Genomic DNA, 20,419 nt, shown 5'->3' on the forward strand with positions numbered 1-20,419 from the left:
TAGTCTGAAAGTAACTTATGGTTTTACTCCCCAAGAATAGGTGACCTATACTGAATAGGATAAGGTCTGATTTACCTAGACATACTGTTCATTTTTTAAATAAGGGCTTTGCTTTGGTCTGTGTACTTTAAAGCATAGTGTTGTGTTTTTATAATTTCAGTAATTTATAATGTGATAGTACTTATTTTCGCAAAAATGTATCTGGGCCTACTTTTATTTAAATAAACCCTTGATTTTTACAATACATAGTTTGTGTTTCTTTGGACCATATGTGTATTACAGTTTCATCCGTACTGATTCTACAGCCCTCTCTTCCTCCTAAGATAAACCTGACTGTTCTATGCTACCCTGAACTCAGGTGGTACAGCCTTATACTAAGAGTGGAGTCTTGTACTGCCTCAGTTGAATGGTTTTACTAAGCCTGTAGTTGGACTTTGGAAACGCTGTCCTAACACTGAGCAGGCAGAAAGTGGGCGAGGAGTTATTCACTCCCCTGCCCTTTGTCTGCCTGAGTGCCTGAATGGAACCAGCTCCCAATGGTGGTCCGGCTGTACTGATTGGACAGCCCCCGCCCCTTTCTGTAAACTGCTGAGAGAGATTGCAGAGGAGTGATTGCAGAGGAGTGTGTGCTGAAACTGAATAAATGGTGAGGTTCCTGAAGTGAAAGGCAAGTCGACCATTGGAAACTGAAGTAACCAGAGAAGAAGACGACCAGAGACGCCTGCAGATGCTTTGCAACACTGTGAAGCGACCACTGCTGTCTAGACCCTGTTTTCTGTGCGACAGTCGTATTCCGAAGAGGACGGCTTTCTGTTTGACTGGTGTGAACAACCAGTCACTAGATGAACTCCAATCTGAGCCACCTCCTGAGGCTGCTGTGCCTCTCCAGAGCTGCAAACCCCCAATAGCAGGAGACCTGCAACCCAATTGAAGTGCATAGTCTTTAAAAGGTTGAGTATATCCAAGTCTTTGCTGAGCTCCAGATGAACCTCCAGAGACACAATCCGACTGTGCTGGACTCCTGGAATCAAAGATTGACCTGGCAAATCGTGTCCTATGTTGGTGCTGAAGAAAAGGCGCCAAAACCGCACAGTGACCAGAAGAGCCGAAGAAATCTGTGCCAGATGTCCTCCATCAAGACTGCTGCTTGGAGATCCCGTCCATTGTCTTGCCTTTCGTCACCAGACCAAGGAATTCGGAGGTCGGGTCCAGCGCTGCAACATCGAGGAGAATCCGGCCACGGACATTTCTTCAAACCTAAGATGCTGTGGGGAGAATGGTATTGCTCACCTTGATCCGTGAAGTCACTCCAGAGTATTGGAGTGCACCTAGAGATGTCCAAGTTACCCCCTCTTACCTCTGGCCCAAGCTGCTTTTTGTGTCCTTTTAGCAAGTCCTTTGACAGGGTCTCCACCATTGGTTTAATCTTCCTGCATCTTAAAGATTAGAAAGTATCCACAGGAACATTTTATATTCTGCTTCTTTACTATACTTTGAACCCTCTCCGAACTGCCTTTTCGCAAGGGTTGCATTTTGGACTTTAAAAGCCTTGCTGTGTGTAGAAACTGCCTCTATAACCTTAAGCTCTGCTAGTATTTGTCTAACCAACTGTTTTCCCTCCAAAAAGACTGTCTTATGTGGTTTTGCTAACTAATGTGTACTGCATTTCCTTCGTTTTACGGAACTGCGCGGTACAACCGATAATTTGATAGAACTGGCATTCGTGTCAAACGCAGGGAACACTTGTAACCGCAAGCAACTACAAACGAAGCAGTGGCCTTTGAAAAGTACCTACTAGTATTTCTGTGTGTTTTGGTTAAATGTAGTAATTGTTTTAAAACATATCTTTGTAAATATAATAAATATATATTTTAATATACATATGTGTGTTTCTTTAAATTGTGTTCAGTGTACTTACCTACAGCTCACATCTTCCTCTTATGATGAGCCTGACTGCTCTGCCACTCTACCAAGGCACCGTGTGTACTACATACTGCTACTAAGAGTTGGGGACCTGTACACCATTGGGATAGTTTTGAGGTCTTACCTCAAGTGGACTTTAGGAAAGCTCCCCTAACGGGGACCAAAGTGCTGCACTGGCATCCTTTGTTGCTCTGAGTAGTCCACACGGTGAAGCACGGCATCTCCAAAGACGATGGCGAGGAACTTGTAGCAGCCCTTCTTTCCCCTGATCCGGTCCCTGAAGCACCTGACTGTACCTGCATTGCTGGACGGAGAAGCGGATGGCTCTTCACTTCCATGGCCTTGAAGACTGGTCCAGACCAAACCAAAGATCTTCACCAGAGGACCCCTGGCAAGCGCTCTGGTTCAGTCGCCCCTTGCCTGAGAAGCTCTAGATGTCTACACTACCTCCGTTCCTCTGACTGCACCACCACTCGCATAGCTTCTCCTTCTTCCATGCCGACCCCACCCTCTGAATTTGAATTGTGTGCCCAAGTACAACATGGGTGCTCTGAAACCCTGAGGTGCCATCTGTGGTGCCCTCTGTGGTCCAGAACAGTGTGTACGATAACCACCACTGCAAACCGCCAACGGCATCTTGCAGAATGTCTTAACCAGGGTATTGATCTCCTGGCTCTCCAGCACTGCTGCTGTCATTTTCTTTCATCCTCCCTGGGCCTCTTCACTCTTGAGGGCCTCCCTCATATGGAGCTCCAGGAACTGCTTTGGTAACTCTCTTCCACCAAAGTCTGATACTATTTGAAATACTGGCCCCTCTTGTTCTCTGAGAACTTGCCTACCTGAATCCAAGTGATAGTTACGCGTAACCACTGTGTGCTCTGTTTTACAAAGCCTTGCTTACATGCTAATGTATTTTTCTCTTTGCCTTTTTCTTAATAAAATATAAAGCTAAACCTTTTATAAAACTCTAGTGCATGGAACTTCTTATTTTTTTTATACCCAATCCGACTGGCCCTACAAAATGCAAAATCCTTGACCCACCCATCCAGCTAGTGTATTGGGCTTGTTGGGGGCAAAAACCCAGGCGAGGCCAGTTTAAACCACAACAGAGGGTGAAGGGATGTGGACAGTTATCCCTTGTCAGCACGACAACTATTAAATGACTGCTTTATTGTCCTCACGGCATAGAGATGGCGAGTAGCGCTAAAAAATGGATTAGTAGCCCACTCCCGGTCCTCGCATACCTGTAACTCAAGGGGATCATGACAAACAAGCGATGGAAAGACGAACTGCAAAGAGAACTCACCCCATTGGAGAAGATATTGGACACAGGTGCGGGCACCAGAGGTTTGATAGGAGCGATGTAGACAGCGCTAGTGGAAGTCGACAATTCCTCCGCCGAACTTCTTAAAAGCTAAATGGGAGACCGACCTGGGACGAGAACTTCCCCCAAGATATGGCCCCAAATCTGCAAAAAAACAGCAAAGACGTCCATCGCATGCCAATACAAACTTCACGCATTTTAAATTACTTCAAAGATGGCAATATGATCCCTCCAGACTAGCGAAAATGTATCAGAGCATGGATCCACATTGCTGGCATAGATGTGGAATGAAAGCCAACTACTGGCACATGTGGTGTTTCTGCTCGGCCGTACAGGCGTACTGGGACGAGGTCCTTAGCTGGATTAAGGAAATAGATGGCATAACCAGAGAAAAGGCCCTACTACTCCTTCTGTTTGGACTAGAAGAACAAGATAACGTAATCATCCAGCTTCCGAAAATGATACACGGCCTACTTCTGGCTGCCAGAGCATGCCTCGCCACCTTCTGGAAAAGAGAATCTCTCCCACAGACGTCCGAATGTATGTCTGTGGCAAAGAACTTACATCGAATGGACAGCCAGCCTGCTGCCCTTCATGGGGATCGCACCTCTGTGGATCTAGCGTGGACTGACTTCCGCGTTAATTATGTTGATCTGTCGTAAAATGTGTGCAACGATCCCGCCAATTAACAATGATATTGATAGCCAATTCTCTTCATGCTGTTGCTTGTGGCATAGTTGAATCTGTATATACTTTGTATTTATCAAATATGAAGAACATCTCCTTTTGTGGCGTTCATAACAATGAGTAGCAATGTTCTGGACTCTAAGTGACGACAATCCCAAGCAGGGGGTGGGATAATTGGGGCGGTAAGGGGTAAATGTTATCTTAATAACCTATTGAACTCACTTTCATGTATTTTTGAATCATTATTCCTCGCCACTGTTCATAGGTTTGTTATCATACCGTTTGTTGAAAACACTTGATGTACTAAAAAACAATCAAGTTAAAAATAAAATGGATTAGTGCTGCAGTGGCTACCATACTGGTATTTTGGGCTACCAATGCAGTAAAAGCAGCTGCGCACTTTGTGAAGCCAAAATCTAATTACTGCTGACACGAGCCTGCTCCAACACGCTTCAATGACCCTGGGACCAAAGTGGGCTGCTCTAAAAGCCCCCCAATGTCCTCTGAGCCCATAGGGGCTACCATGGAAAAGCACATCAAAAAGGTCTGCAAGTGGACTTCAGCAGAAGTCCCTCAGCTCGCACAAAAATAAAGCTGAAGACATTTTAAAAAAAAGGTCATTTCAAGTTTTGGGATCCCTTAAAACGAGAACCACAAAAATAGAATTCTGTCCTAACATACAGTATAAATGTTTCGATATATTTTGGGCACATCATCATGAAAGGGATTTACGGTTGCCTGCAAAAAGAGCAGCACCGTTCACATAATTTTTAAGTCTGCATCATCAGTGTTTTCCAGTGCCTGCATATATTTTTTTTAAATTACATTTATAGAGCACACGAAAAACCTTAAAGCGTCAAGACACTGTGAGGTTAGATGCAAGGTTACTATAGTCATAAGTGATTTTCAGTGGGGTTATTGCCATAAATTGTGGGGGTAACAACATTAGAGGTATTTACAACGGCAATATCTCATAAAATGTTTTCTCTATTCAACAACCAAAAACCTTTAGCTTTTTTCATGCTGGTTTCTCCATAGGGGCCACCTTCCATAAACCTCTATTCCACTACCCACTCCTCTTCCGATATCTTCCATTCTTTTTCACACATTTGCTTCCTTTTCCCCCCTCGTCCTTGGTTTCCTTTTCCCCCTCGTGCTTGGTTTCCTTTTCCCCCTCGGCCTTGGTTTCCTTTTCCCCCTCGGCCTTGGTTTCCTTTTCCCCCTCGGCCTTGGTTTCCTTTTCCCCCTCGGCCTTGGTTTCCTTTTCCCCCTCGGCCTTGGTTTCCTTTTCCCCCTCGGCCTTGGTTTCCTTCTCCTCCTCCGCCTTGGTTTCTTTTTCCCCCTCAGCCTTGGTTTCTTTTTTCCCCCTCCGCCTTGGTTTCTTTTTTCTCCCTCCGCCTCGGTGTGCTTTTTCCCCTTCTGCCTCGGTGTCCTTTTTCCCCACTGCCACGGTTTCCCCACACCCCTTGTTACCCATTTTCGCTACAGTTTTCTTTTTTCCTATTTTCTTTCATTTTTTATCCACCCTAACTTTCCTATCAATGCTAACAATACATATGTATGGTCAGTATGGATAAAGGTTACAACAAATGAGGGTTTGCCTTCCTTTTTTTCAAATTTATGACTGCAAGCCAGTTGAGGTGTGGCATTTGGCTCTTCACACATGGGGGGCGGGTTGTAGCTGTACATCGCTCTCCATTCACATTGAGGGAGTAACAGCACGTCACTGTCTTTTCACATGGATGGGATGTGAGGGTCGCTGCACGTGGCTTTGTTCACTTGGTGGAGGCTTACCTTTACGTGGCTCAGGGAGTACATGAGTAGTGCATATTGGGCTACCTTCTTATCTCTTTGCGCGTTACTGCAATGAACTTCTCACTCCTATTTCTTTCTTGCTTGCAGGTCCTTTAACACTCTGTGCTACTCAGCTGATGGACAGTCTCTCCTGGCTGGAGGGGCCTCCAAATTTGTGTGCATCTATCATGTGGAGGAGCAGATACTCGTGAAGAAGTTTGAGATTTCCTGTAACCTCTCTCTGGACTCCATGGAGGTAAGGGCCTTTTAAGGCTTGCTGTATGGGTCTCTTCTGCGGCTGTGATGTGATTGTTCACACTCCTTGTTGAAAGAGATGCCTTCAATTATCTGTTAGTTATTTGGCTTTTATAGTGCACAAGTCACCACCCTAGTGATTTTAATGCGCAGATTCCTTGTCTGTGGAAGAGTGAATTGTGACCCCACCTGGGGTGTTAACCCTTACTGTAGTCTGTGGGAAAGGAGAGGAAAGACTAAGAGTAAGTTGGGGGAGTCATGGGTGAAAAAAAAGCAACACACTTGGGTAAACCGATATTAGGCTAGATAACAAAAGCTAGAATGCATGTGCAAGCTAGACGATAAGTGGCTGCACGTAGGGAACGACAAGATAACAGCTGGGGCTGGGGGAGAGAGACCGCCTTCAGGGCAACCTCCTCTTTTGATGGATTTGGTAAGATTCATGTGTGATAGCCTTAAGATGTGCTCCAGATGAAAGTAGACAGTGAAAAGATTTTAAAAAATGAATCCAGAAGCACCCAGCATCACCTGAATAAAGTATATTGTTTCAGTGTACTGTGCGTTCTTTTTTTGGCAATTTGCACATTGTGTGATTTTTCATAAAACGTGCACACTGCAGCGGAATACGTGGTGTGCAGAGACCATCGCCGGGGGACTGACTAAGCATTCTTGTTTAAATCCTCCTGTAATTGCTGGCCTCTCTTTCAGGAGTACCTGGATCGCAGGAAGATGACAGAGTTTGGTAGCCTGGCCCTTGTCGATGAGGGGGCAGGAGATGAGGACGGGGTCAGTCTTAGCCTGCCGGGCGTCAAAAGAGGTAAGGCATAGCCACTCGCTACACAATTTACTGGACGTCTGCCCTGCATCCTGTTCGCTCCCTCTTTTTCCAGCCCTATTACCCTCTGCTCCCCTGAGACACCTTCTTACTGGCTGTTTCCACCTTACCTGCTTGCTACAATAGCTCTACTCGGCCAGCTTCCCCCAGTTGGTATCTCCAATGCCAACCTTTCATGCTTCTTGGAATAGCTGCTATTGCTGGGGTAGTGTTACTACTGGTACTACTGACGCTCCTTCTTTTAGTGCTACCACTGCTGCTGCTAGTAGTATTATTAATACTGCTACTAATAGAAGCACTACCACTTCGAGTACTACTTCTCTTGGTGAGTGTTGGGAAAGATTATCTTTTTTTTAAAACTTTTCTTTATTGGCAAGGAACAGTAGCTGGTACGTTACACATTACATCAACAAACCGTGTTACATATTTTAGAGCATGGACAACAAAGCAGAGCATTAGCAATAAACCATGTACATTCGCAAGTGCGCATCGAGTCTAGTAAGGCTGCTCATAGTTCAGATTACACAACCGCCTGTTCTGGTGATGGGGGAGAAGATAGGAGCTCCAAGTCAGCCCTGCTGTTCAAATAGCTACAAAACTCTGTCCACATGTTTTTGGGGCGAGCATTCATAGGCAGTGTGTTGATATAGTCCTCCTCACACATCTGTGTCCAGGTAAGAGCCCTTAACCACATTTCTAGTGAAGGGGGGGAGGGGATCGCCGCTTCCAGCACTGCAGAATGCATCTCTTAGCCAATATAGGCCCCACATTCAAGAATTTAGCAACACGCCTTGCCCCAGTCCCCTCCCACAGCCCGAACAATACAGCCAGGGGGTCAGGGTCAATCCGGAACCCCACCATCTCTGAGAGGGCTTCAAGCACAGCCTCCCAGAATGGAGCCAGCGCCCCACAGGACCAGAACATATGGGCGTGAACCGCTTCGTTGGATCTGCATCTCTGGCAGGCGTGAGGCTGATCACGTGCAAATTTTCCAACCACATGAGGAGTATAATACAGGCGATTAAGTAGCTTATATTGCACACATCTAAATCTAGAATTGAGGGAGACCTTGCGTGTGTGTGTGTGTACACATTTTTGCCCGCATATCGTCAGTGATGTCCAACCCCAGCTCATGGCTCCAAGCGTCCCGGACCTTGTGGGATCATTCTACAACTCGTGCTATCAGCATTTTATACAGGGCGGATACTATGCCCCTACCCCCTGCGGAATTAGCAATGTAGCAGATCTCAGGGGGTTCGTCCGGGTACGAAGGCCACATGTCTTGGACTGCCGCTCTGAGTCTAAAGTATTGCAGTAACTCCAGTGATGACTTGGAGTGTCCTAGCCTCCATGTCTGCAGGGTGATGAATTTCCCCTCCGGGAACAAGTCAGAGAGTGCACGATATCCCAGGTCCAGCCAGTGCCGCATGAGAAGTTTATCCTGTGTGGGGGCGAGGTCCGGGAATGACCATAAGGGCAACCATTTATAGTATGGGCAGGGTTCGGAGTGGGATTGCAGAATCTGTTTCCATTCTTTGATTGTGGTGGCCACTGGATCAGCCGGGGCGTCAGAATGGTATGAGTGAAAGAGGATTAGGGACATAACATTCACCTCCTCGGTCGCCAGGATCTCGAGTTTAACATGGGGAGGAGGGTCTTGGTGTTTATACCAGTGTGTTGCATGCTGGGCTTGTGCAGCTATCCAGTATTGGGTTAGATCCGGTGCGTTAAAGCCCCCCCCCTCTCGTAGGGTAATGTCATATGCTGCCACTTCCTGCGTACGGCCCCAGAATGCCACAGGAATCGGGCGTACCCCGCATGCAAGTCCGTGAAATAGTACTTCCCGGGCCAGAGTGGGACGTTAGCGAATATGTATAGAAGCCTTGGAACTAAAATCATTTTGATTAGCGGCAGTCTCCCTGAAAGGGACAGGAGGAGGTTACACCACCTCTTCATTCTGGCTTCTGCATATTGCGCGGCAGCCACATAGTTGTCGGCCAGTAAGGAGGATCTCAACAGGGATACCTGGACCCCTAGGTACTTAATGCCCTCAGAGGCCCACCGGAGCGGGAATTCGCATTTCGGTTGGGGAGTTGCAGGTGTGAGGGGGAAGATGTCTGACTTGGTGTAATTTATGGTGAAGCCCGAGAATGTACCTATTTTGATTATTTCGTGGATGATTGGGTCAAGATGGACCGAGGGGTCCCTGATGTACAGAAGTACGTCGTCCGCATACAGTGATAGGATTTTGGGCGTGTCACGCAGGCGTATCCCCTTGCGAGTATGCTTGTCTCTCACACTATCCGCCATGGGCTCAATAGCCATCACGAACAGTAGGGGAGAAAATGGGCACCCCTGGCGTGTCCCTCTATAGAGGGTGAAGGAAGCTGAAAGATGAGTGTTAACCAGGACTCTGGCCACAGGGTTGGTATAAAGCAGTTTGATGTAGGAGAGCATGCATGGGCCGATCCCCATCTTCTCAAACACCGCCCATAGGTATTGCCATGAAACCATATCAAACGCCTTTTGGGCATCTAGTGTCACAGCAACCGCGTTAGCTTTAGGGTCAATTCTAGAGATGACGTTGAACAATCGCCGGATATTTAAGGCAGTGGAGCAGGTGGGGACAAAGCCACTTTGATCCGGGTGGATCAAATATGTCATGATGGGGAGGAACCTGTTCGCAATGATCTTGGCAAATATTTTGGTGTCAGTATTCATGAGGGAAAGAGGTCTGTAGGAGCCGCACTCCTCCAGAGGCTTGCCCGGCTTAGGGAGCACGGTAATGGTGGCTTCACGCAGGGACTGGGGGAGAGTGCTAAGGCGTAGCGACTCAGTCCACACCTCATGTAGGCGCGGGGCCAGTAGAGCAACATGCTCCTGATAAAATTTGGCGGTTAGGCCATCCGGGCCGGGACCCTTTCCCTTGGGGAGGGCCGAGATGGCTACGGTTATCTCGTCAAGGGTGATGGGTGCGTCCAATTGCTCTTTAGTGGCGTGGGATATATAAGACATGGGGATACGGTCAAGGAGAAGATACAGATCCTGCGGGCTATGCTCGCGCTGCGGGTGTAGAGGGCAGCATAGAATTCTGCAAAGGTCTTAAGAATGGGTTGGTCAGACCAATGCCGCACTCCATTCTTGTCAGTGATACTATCAATCCGGGTTCTGCCCCCCTCAATCCGGGCCAGTCTGGCCAGCGTTCGACCAGGTCTTTCCACTTCGCCATACTTCCGAGCCGCAATGGGCCGGGCGTAGTATCGTATCTCCCTGAGGGCATGGGTCTCGAAGGTTTCCAGTTCCGTTCGTATCTGCGCCAACTTGGGTGGGGAAGGGGCGGAGGCGTATTCACGCTCTAGTTCCTTGATTTTGGCCTCGGAGCGTCGTAAGGAGTTCCTAATGCCTTTCAGGACCCCAGCTTCCCTAGAGATGCACATCCCTCTGATGAACACCTTGAATGCCTCCCACCGAACCCCGTCGGTTGTGTCGTGACGTTTGTTGTTATCAAAAAACAAAGTGATATCTGCAAGGATTTCGGCCTTGAAAACTATGTCGTGTAATGCCTCTGATTTAAAGCGCCAGTTGGAGTGGCGAGGGAGGGCAGGCTGTAGAGTTATGTCCAATGTCACTGGGGAGTGGTCGGAAAGTGTGCGCGGTAGTATCTGCATGCAGAGAGTTTTCCCCATGAGCCCAGCCGACAGGAGGAAGAGATCAATTCTAGAATGACTGTCGTGTGCTGAAGGTTTATAGTCATTAAATCGAATGTAAAAATGTCGAAAGTCATAGGGCCTCATTACAAATCAGGTGGTCCGGAAATAACGGTGGCGATAAACCCGCCGCCACCGTTGTTTCCGGACCGCCTGATCCCAACTCCTGCAGGCGGGAGGTGATGTTCCCGCCAGGTTTGACCTGGCAGGTTTAACACCGCCCGCCTGCAGGCGGACGAGGAAACACCGGCAGCATTACCAGATGCTGCCAGTGTTTCCATGATCCCCATTCCCATTGAGTCCCATGGGACTCAATGGGAATGGGGATTAACACCATTCCGCCTCCGTGATTGCCGGGAAACTGGGGTTGTAATGCCCCGGTAATTCCGGGAATCACGGAGGCGGAATGGTAATACGAGTCCGGCGGTAACCAGACTCGGTTACCGCCGGACTCGTAATGAGGCCCATAGTGCTCCCCCAACCCACCCTTTTTGTATTTTATTTTTTGTTTTACCCATTTTTTTACCCTGTAACCCAAAAAAAACATGTAAATAAAAAATTAGACATTTTTGTTTTCGACATTATTTTTTCGACATTATTGTAATTCGACATTTTTTTTCGATATTATGACTGCACACCGTGCTGAAGAGTAAATTGTATATTCCCTAGCCTTTGGGTTAAGCGCTCTCCAGGCGTCGACTAGGCCAGCAAGGACCATGTGAGCAGGATGTTGATGTCATGGAAAAAATCAGGAGTATCTATGCTCTGGGCTTATGTGTTAACCAAAAGGCACTCAGTGGTAGCAAGCGGACAATGGAGGATCACATACCTACCCTCCCGATCTATGTGTCCAGTGCGTAGGGAGAACTCCACTGATTTGTGAATTAAGGTGATGACACCCCTGGACTGAGAGGAATATGCCATGTAATATATGTTGAGGCCCCATGCCGGTGCCAGAGAGGACGAGAGGTGCGCAAGGGCGTGGGTTTCTTGCAAGAGTAGTTTTTTGACCCCATGCCTCTGAGCGTACGCCGTTATCCTGTGGGCCTTCGTGAAGTTGCTGAGCCCCCGGATGTTCCATGACATTAGCCTAATAGCCATGTTTCAGTTTTAGGGGGCATCCCAGCACCGTGCAGAGGCGCCCCAGGCAGTGGGCCGACAGGAGAAGGGCAGCCCAGGCAGCAGTGCAAAAGGATCCCACAGGAGAGGAGCAGCGCCGCCCTGAACCTCCGGCCAGGGGGGCTGCACAGTCATGATGAAGTTTGAGGGCCCGTGGGCCCGAGGCAGCTTGGTGCATATAGGGTCTCTGGCGCCCGCAGAACTGGGCTGTAGGCAGGTTATGGGCGCAGTAAACACTTTAGGGGCACAGTACGTGCCAACTTCAGGCCCCCGGCTCCTCACTTGTAGATGTCAGTATCAAGCTCCCCGACGCAGTAGAGGCCCCAGCCACCGCCGGGCTGCCCCAGGTGACCAAGCAGGGTGTATGCCCCTGGAGGGGCAGCCGGTGGGCCAGGCACAGACATGGGAGCCACGTCGCCTCAGGGGCAGCAGGACCACTCCAGCAGCCTCCGCGGGGCTCGACAAGTCGGCGGGGAAGCCGCCAAATGAATCCGGCTCGATGTCTTTGGTGCGGCGGGCTGCTCCGGCAGCCCCCGCGGTGGAGAGCCAATCAATCCGGCAGCCGCAGGTGTAATGTAGCCGTCGCGCCTGCGCTCCTCCAGGGGCGGGCTGGAAAGGAGGGGCCATCCGGGCCAACGGCAGGTCCAGGCGCACCTCGCCACAGGGAGAGCGGGGCGGGGGGAAGAAGCGCCGCCCCAGAGATGCGCAGGGGACCAGGCGGGCAGGCGGCCAGGCCGAGAGGAGGTCAAGTCCGCCGCTCCAGATAGCAGCACACAGCGCGGCAGGGCGTCGGAAGCAGGCAGCCGACCAGTGGGAGATGGCGAACCGCAGCCCCAGCAGCACACGGGGGCCGGGCCCGTAGTAATAGCACGCGGCTTAGCAGGCCTCAGTTGTCAGGTACGCAGCTCGGGAGGAGAAAGGGCCCCATTCAGCACCAGAGCTCCAAATTTTCGCCCCGACACAGATCTCTGTGTTGGTCCGGTATTAACCAACACAATGCGCTCGTTCCCAGCGCTGGATGATGCAGGGAACCGCTGATGCATGCGGGTATTCAGCCATTGGGTCATGGAGCTAAAGAGCTAGGCAGCCATCTTGCAGGCTGCTCAATAGCGCCCCCCCCCCCCGGGAAAGATTTTCTTTTTGCAAAGTTCCCTCCATAGTTTCCTATGGAACCCCTATTCTTTTTGCTCTGTTTTTGGTCCTGACTTGTTGAAGGAAAGCAATGGCTTCGGCTTCACTTAGCTTGCATTTTGTTCATTGGCTGTGGGGAAACTGACTAGTCCTTCAGATTGCCACTACTGGGAAGGTTTGTTTCCCTTTTGAATTCATGTTTCTGATGCTTGTGAATCTGCTTAGAATTGCATGCTGTGCATATAGTCCGACATCTAGTGGTAACCGCAGAGTATTGCATCTTGTCTTTTGAGGATCAAAAGGGGACGTCGACATGGTCGTGCCTGTAACACTATCCCTAACGTGATGTGTAGTGTACCCAAAATCCCTCACGTGTCGAGGTCCCTCAAATAGTTTTTTTCCACCCATCTAGCTGGTCGCCTTCTGCAGAGCTCTTACAAATTGAAAAATTATGTTCTCCAGCATTGGATCTTTCATGGATTCACATGCTTAGAATATTCCCCGTCTACAGACTGGGAACCCTCGGTACGCTTATAAAGCCGTTTCCCATAGGACACAAAGTTTTCCTATCTATGTCGTTTTTGGGGCCGCCCACGCATGCCCACTAGGACGTAGCGGTATAAATGCCCCGCCCCCGCGGCTCCCTTCAGATTTCAACCGTCTCCAAAGTAGTGGGAGCACCTCGTGTAGTCTATTTTGTCTAGGTTGTGCTGTTGGAGTTTTCTCCTGATGTCAGGAATAGCGCTGTTCCGCCCATGCGCTACATGCGGGTTGAAGGTGTATGAGGGGGACGGACATATGGATTGCATATATTGTCTACACCCTCATCATTCGGCAGACAAGTGCGACATATGTCAGGGCTTCTCCCAGAAGACTCTTAAAGATCGAAGTCGAAGACTAGTGGCATGGATAAACGATGGAGCGGGGGCCTACCTGCCTTCGGAGGTGGGCTCCATGCGCAGCGTGGCCTCAGTGTCAAAATCTTCAGGGGCCCCGCGCCACTCGACATCGTCGGAACCCCCGGTGAAGAAATCATGACCGGCGGAGAAGGAATCATCGAGAAGCCATTCTAAGGAGTCTTCGTCGAAGAAAGCCTCGTCATCCTCATCTTCGACGAAGAAAGACAGAAAAGAAAAGTCGAAATCCTCCTCGGGTGATCATCATAGATCGACCTCGAGTCGAGATGCCGAGAAGCATAGGTAGAGTTCAGAAAAGGCGGGAACGGCTCAAGGACCTACACGGCCACCACCGTCGTCGATGGCAGGGCAGTCGTCGACCACTTCTCTGCCACTGACACAATTGGTCTCAACCGTTCTTGGGCCGCAGACGGTGACGACGATGACGACTACGGGACCAGCTTTAGCCTCGTCGACGGAGATCCCGCAAGAGGCCTGGCGACCAGAAGTATTCGACCCAGTTTTGCCAGAGACCCTACTGCAGCAAGAGGCCTTGTCAGTGTCCTCGGGAGATGAGGATGTGAGAGTAGCTGGCCCTGCAGACCTCGGGTTACGAGAGATTACCAGGCCTCTCTCCGGGAGCATTCCGGGGTATACCCCTCTTCTCAATCCGCAGTCACTCTTGTTGCTGGAGGTTTTATCCACGTTACAAACGTTGTTGAAGACACTGGACGCGAGACTACCTCAAGCAACTCTGGCCAGGTCGGCCATCGACGAACCTGACCTGTCTTGTCGGCCACCTCCGTCAACCCCCACGGCAGTGCCAGCGGGTGGAGACCTCTCAGCTCCACGCCACGAGGAAGGAGAGCTGATAGATTCAGACTCTAACAGTAGAGCCTTATCGGATGTCTCACTTTCTCCCTCCAGGGATCCAACCTGGGAGTCGAAAGCGGAATTAGAAACCCTGAGAAGCCCGGCTCAGCCGTCTTCCCCCGGACGACATTGGGTCATTTCACACCATGATGGCCGAGGCTTGTACAGAATTCGGGTTGGCCCAGGAAGAGGAGAAAAAGGACTGTTTTTTTTTTGACCACATGGGAAAGAGAAGGTCGGTGTATACAGTACCCATCCTGGATCATGTGTGGCAGGAGGGGTTACAGACCATGCGCCACTCTTTCTCAGAACTGGCAATAAAAGGTCGCCTGGAGAAAAAATTTAAGGCCCCAGAAGCTACCCCCAGGTGTCTGTCCTCCCAACCAACCCCTGACTCGGCGGTGAGAAAGGCGAGGGCCCAGCACAAGTGCACAACCCCCCCGTAAAGTGAAGCCAGAAGACAGGATGCCTTTGGCAAAAAAGTGCTGTTGGTAGGTGCAACCACAGTGGAAGCGGCCAATTCTCTGGCCATAGTTGCCAGATACGACAGGGAGATGTGGCACCGACTAGCTCCTATGCTGGAGCATCTTCCGGAAGAACATCGTAAGGTGGCGATGTTACTGGTCAAGGAAGGTGAAGAGGCCTCCAATGATGCCATGAACATCGCGGTGGACCTCGCGGAATCGGGGTTTAAGCAGGTGAAGAACCGTGTGGTTCTCCGAAGGCAAGCATGGCTGAAATGCACCAACTTTAGACCAGAGGTGCAATACAAGGTGCTGGATATGCCTTTTGAGGGAGACCTTCTGTTCGGCGAGAAGGTGGACAAGGCCCTGAAGGGCATGAGAGAGAGGACTCGGACACGGCGTGTTCCTTGGGGGCCCCTCCAAAGTGGTCGAAGTTTCAGGTCTTTTCGTCCCTTTAGGGGAGCATCAGGAAACTCCAGATTCTCGGCATCGAGAGACAGATCCTTCAGTAGGTCAGCATACCCCTCCCAGGGATACAGAAGCGGCAAAACGACGCAGAGGCTACCAGGCCCCCAAGAAGAGAACAGGTTACTTGTCGTCGGCGAGGGATAAGCAGACCAAGGACCAGCAATGACGGGCATCGGAACGTCCTTCTGCGGAGCTCTTACAAATTGAAAAATTATGTTCTTTCCCGCCCTTCGGTCGTCTATATATTATTCGTCCCCCCTTCGACGATCACTTCTAAACCACCCTCGACGACAGCAGAAGAACAGACTTCGACGGCTGGTGCTCCGGTCGACGCTGTCTACCGCGTTGCCGGTCCTTCTGGCCGGCCTATACAGTAGGTAGAGTGGGGTCCGGGGGTTTCTTTCTTTATCGGAAATGTCCCTTTGGTTTTGCTGTTGCTTTAATACACCTGAGCTCTGGACAGGACACCATTAAAATGTTGCCCTTCCTGTAAGGGCAAGTACCCCTGGAAGGACAACAAGTGTCTCCCTCGCGATCACCACGTGACGTGCGGTCGATCTTGTCAGCTCTTGCGTCCTAAAATGATCAAGGAGCATCAAGTTAAGCAGTGGGCAACCTACGCCATGATGCAGGCGCCAAGAGTGATGAGGAGGCAAGTGACGGCCCGACAGACAGGCCACCAGCTCTGTTATGGGAAGTTCACACCCCGGCGACAAGGGCACACACGCACCACCTAAGCCCAAACACACAACCCCTAAGGCCTCCTCGACAGACACATCAAAGCAGCGCATAACGCCAACAGGCCTGCCAAAAATTTCGACAGTGTCTCTGAATCTCGCGGTTCGTCACCCTACATGCAAAAGTCTTCCCGCCATCTGGCTGGGATTTCCTCTCATAAGGGCATTCCCCCCCAAAAACACACACAGTGGCCGACACGCCGTCCAAGGCCACACAAGCTCCTAAGGCTTCGACAGAGTCATCAACCGCGACTGCGACAGCAGACGCGTCGAGACCTTGCATTCAGTCGCCGAAAATACGCAAGAGTCTTGCGGCTATTATTTCGGCAGCAGGAGAACACAGGGGCACCCCCTCTCATCGAGAGGAATATTCTGAAGCCCTGCAGCCTCTCTCAAAGACTTTATAAGGAAAATCTCCACCTTCCGACCAGCCTTTTCCAGACAATTCTGCATCTTCCCTGTGGACTAGGCAGATATTTGAGAATTATATGAACAAGATGGCCCAATATATAGATTGCTGAGATAAATATATTAGACTCCTACCCCATTACACAGAAATTGCAGAAGCTTCCCATTCATACACAAATCCACCAAGTGCTGCAGGTCCGAATCGCCAAGTTCATCTTGACAGAGAAGCCCTTCAAGGACGACTTCTCCATTTTGAGTTAGTGAGACAAATCAACTCGTAAGCCACCTGGATACCATTCTCGGAGCTGGTTGTATTTTCCTCGGAGTGCTGCAGGAAACCGAATCACCAGGGAGAAGGACACCAGTTTGTGTGCTTGACTACAGCTACCGGAATTGAAGATTTTCCTTTGCCAGCTTTTTAACCAATCCCAGTGCAGTGCAGGAGTCCCCCGGCCTCCTGCCTCTTGTCCCCACGACTGAGGCTCAGGAACAGCGAGATCTGCAGAAACTGCCAGGAACAGACATCTTCAGCTGCATCTTTTTCTTCATTGTAAGGTACTGTGAAAACCCGACCGAGAGAACTTACCTCTCACTGCGAAAGTGCTTGAAACTTTGGCAACTTGCAGGCTTAGTCAGCTTGTGGCCCAACATATGAATCTTTCTTTTACGAACTACTTCTGAGAACTTTGGCAAAGACTTTTCCGTTTAACTTCCAGAACTGCTTTATCCTATACAAGAATTTCGCCCATTGACTTGACTCCTCTGGAGAACTCAAACTATTTGCACTGATTAAGAGTAACTATAATAATCTTTTTATTACCCTATACCTTTTTGCTCCTACTTCAAAAACTCTGAATGCCATTTTGCTCCTTCTTCAAAGTAGTTTAAATGCCTCAGAACCTGATAGTGTGAAGTACTGAAGTATATTCTTGTGTGATATAGAGTGCCTCCTTCTAGTTAATGTTTTATAACTGACTGAAATAAATTAATAAGTGTTTTACAAAGAAACCTTCAGTGTAAGAGTTTATTTGTATACTTGTAATTATAGACCTCTGTGTAACATCCTTACTGCTCTCATTCCCCTCTTGTGATAAGCCTGGCTGCTCAGCAACGCTACCACAAAACTGTGTAATACAGACTTATACCAAAGGTTGGTTTTGCTTACACCTGTAGTCCTAGTTGTGCGTAGTTGTCCCAAAGGGTACTGCATACAAACTTTGCCTAACACCAGGCGATCGAGATTGCGTGCTCTCTGCCTTCTTTAACGTTCCATATTGTCAAATTCTCTCTGCTTCCTTGCTTCCTCTCTGACTCTGTCTTCCTTTTTCTTCATATCCCTTCTCTAGTTTGCCCTGCATATCTCCTCATCTTTTCGTCTCTGTATTCTTTTATCCCTTAACTTCTGTTCCTCCTCTTCTATTCTTTTTCATTCTAGCCTTTCCTGCTCATCGATTGCTCTGTTTGTCATCTCGTTTTCTTTGCTCTTCTGCTCTTGTTTTCTTGACTGCTCCTCTTGGTGTAACTGCTCTCGTCTTTGCCTATCCTTCCTTTTTGCTCCTTCGTCTTTCAATCGTTCCTCTCTCTTTATCTTTTGTATCTTCCTCGTCCTGATCTTCCCTTAGTCCTACATCCGCAATGCTTTTACCATCGAGTTTAAGCAAAATGTGACCACCCAGCCATTCGTTCTATAAAATCGCCATCTCATCAGCTTTCTCTCTTTATTTCTCTTCTTATATCTAGAGATGTGCTTGCTCAGTCACTTCTCTCTTTATCGCGTCCCTCCCTGTTCCTCAGGACTTTAGGGATGGCATCTCTCTCCATACTTTTCTCTGGACCCTCGTCACTACTTTGCGTATGTGACTCATATGCCGGGTTACTATACCCTGTCGCTGCCTTGAGCTCCCTCAGTGGGTATAATCCATCGTCTTTCTTGCTCTCGTCTTCTATTTCAGCTAGGATGGGAGGAGCAGAGGCCTCCTCACCCCCCTCTTTGCATACATTAAGTATCCAATCTACAGGGGGGTGGTTCATCTCGCTCCTCCTGGTACATTTTCCAGAACTCTAAGCTCGCTAGGCGCTTGTCTAGCTTCTTCCCAGTATACGCTGCATGCAAATATGTCATCACATGCTGCAGGACTGCCTTCGATAGTGACCCGCCTTGTGGCCACGGCATAAACATTTTATCTGCGGTTCCTTTAACCCATTCCGCACTATACTGTCTAAGCTTAGGTGCATGTTTCGGCAACTGCTTGCAGAGGTGCACAAGTGGCTGTCATGACCCTTGCCCCTGGCCCTCACTGGCAAGTCAGCCTTCCAGTTAGGGCCAGGTGAAAGGCCTTAAAACCTCATCCAAGACTCTCTTGGAGTCAGTCCTGGCGCCTTTGGCGCCAGGCTCATAACCATCATGAAGACCAACATTAGAATGGGACTATTTACTTGGGACTATTTAACTTGGGGGGGTGAGGGGGTTCAGCCAACATGGAGGCACACACATAGCTCAGTTACAAGGAACTGAGCTATGCGGTCTAGTCTTTTGGGTGTGGCAGGGCTGGGACTATTTTACCTGGACTACTTTACCTGAGACTATTTAAACCACACCCAAACAGCAGAACATGCTTTGCGTTATTCTACTGTGGGCAGTGTAACGCTCACCGTGTCCAGATCTTTGATGCCAGTTTACCTGAATCCAAGGACCTGCAAAGAGAGAAAGAACACTACGAAACTTACCTGGAATAGTATCCTGTCTTCAATCCATCACTGACTTCAGTTCCACTGACCTGAAGGTACAAACTCCATCATCCGGCACCGCATGCATCCTGGAATACCATAACCCGGAAAGAGGAGAAAGAAAGACAGCATTAGTAAGCGTTTACTCACGTTTCCTCCTGAATGAAGAAAGCCACACAATTCTTACCTGGGTAGTCATCTCCTGGTCAGTATCATTGCTGGAACATTACGGCGCTCGGCGAGGAACATCGCAACCTGCAAGGAGAAAAGACACAGGTTAGCAATATAAAAGGCGAAACAGCACCGCGCATCGCGCATTACTCACCGGACAGCATCGCGCAATCCACGCTTTCGCCTACCGGCCCGTGCGCATCTTCATACTGCATGACAACACCAAAATACCTTTCCATACAAGGAAAGAAGAAAGACATTATTATTCGAACTAAACGGAACATAACTGCATATAAAGACTGTAAAGCAGCAAACCTACGGAGTCGCAGCAGGCCTGGATTCCCACAGGGGGCTTGCACCAATGAAGTAACTTGGTCGCTGCTCGCCCCCACATCTACGCGCCCCTGCCAGGAGGAGCAGGACGGAGAAGGCCCATGGGGGAGGAAGGAGTTGAGGCCCAGGAAGGTGGGGAAACATAAAGACAATCTGGTAATGAATCCAGCTCTACTATTTTGCAGACCCATCTTTAACCAGAGGCATCACCAAGGGACAGGGAGAGGGTTTGAGAGTGGAAATCATCCAACCAGGGCTGGGTGGCGTCCCCGTGGATACCAGGTGAGCCTAACAGTGGCGTGATATCCTCCATTCTCAACTCATCTACTCTTAATCTGTTTTATACTAGTTTGTTTTTAATCACAGATTTCAAAGGTACGTTTCAGAAAAATAATACAATGTGAGCCAGCACCAATCATCTCAAGCTCCAATTCCGTTAACCACCATTTTTACTTTAATCTTGCTAAAAAAAACAACCATCAAGTTCAATTTAAAAAAACCCATCAATTTTCCGTTTATGATGGCATCATTCTTCAAAACCCACATAAAAAAAAATAACTTGAACGG

General features: G+C 49.1%; 1 protein-coding gene across 3 annotated transcripts in view; it reads left to right on the top strand.

Moving 5' to 3' along the window:
* The window catches only part of PWP2 (PWP2 small subunit processome component), a 306,748-nt gene that overhangs the window by 199,804 nt on the left and 86,525 nt on the right, over positions 1–20,419 (top strand). For all 3 annotated transcript variants that reach the window (XR_011283393.1, XM_069635678.1, XM_069635679.1), the window contains exons 15-16: positions 5,837–5,984; positions 6,692–6,800. Coding sequence is in view for 2 of the 3 variants with exons in the window: in XM_069635678.1 (XP_069491779.1) it covers positions 5,837–5,984; positions 6,692–6,800 (257 nt within the window). In the remaining variant the exon portion in view is untranslated. The remainder of the gene's footprint in view (positions 1–5,836; positions 5,985–6,691; positions 6,801–20,419) is intronic.

The sequence above is a fragment of the Ambystoma mexicanum genome, chromosome 7p (assembly GCF_040938575.1).
Source record: "Ambystoma mexicanum isolate Mex_15411 chromosome 7p, UKY_AmexF1_1, whole genome shotgun sequence".
Taxonomy (NCBI): domain Eukaryota; kingdom Metazoa; phylum Chordata; class Amphibia; order Caudata; family Ambystomatidae; genus Ambystoma; species Ambystoma mexicanum.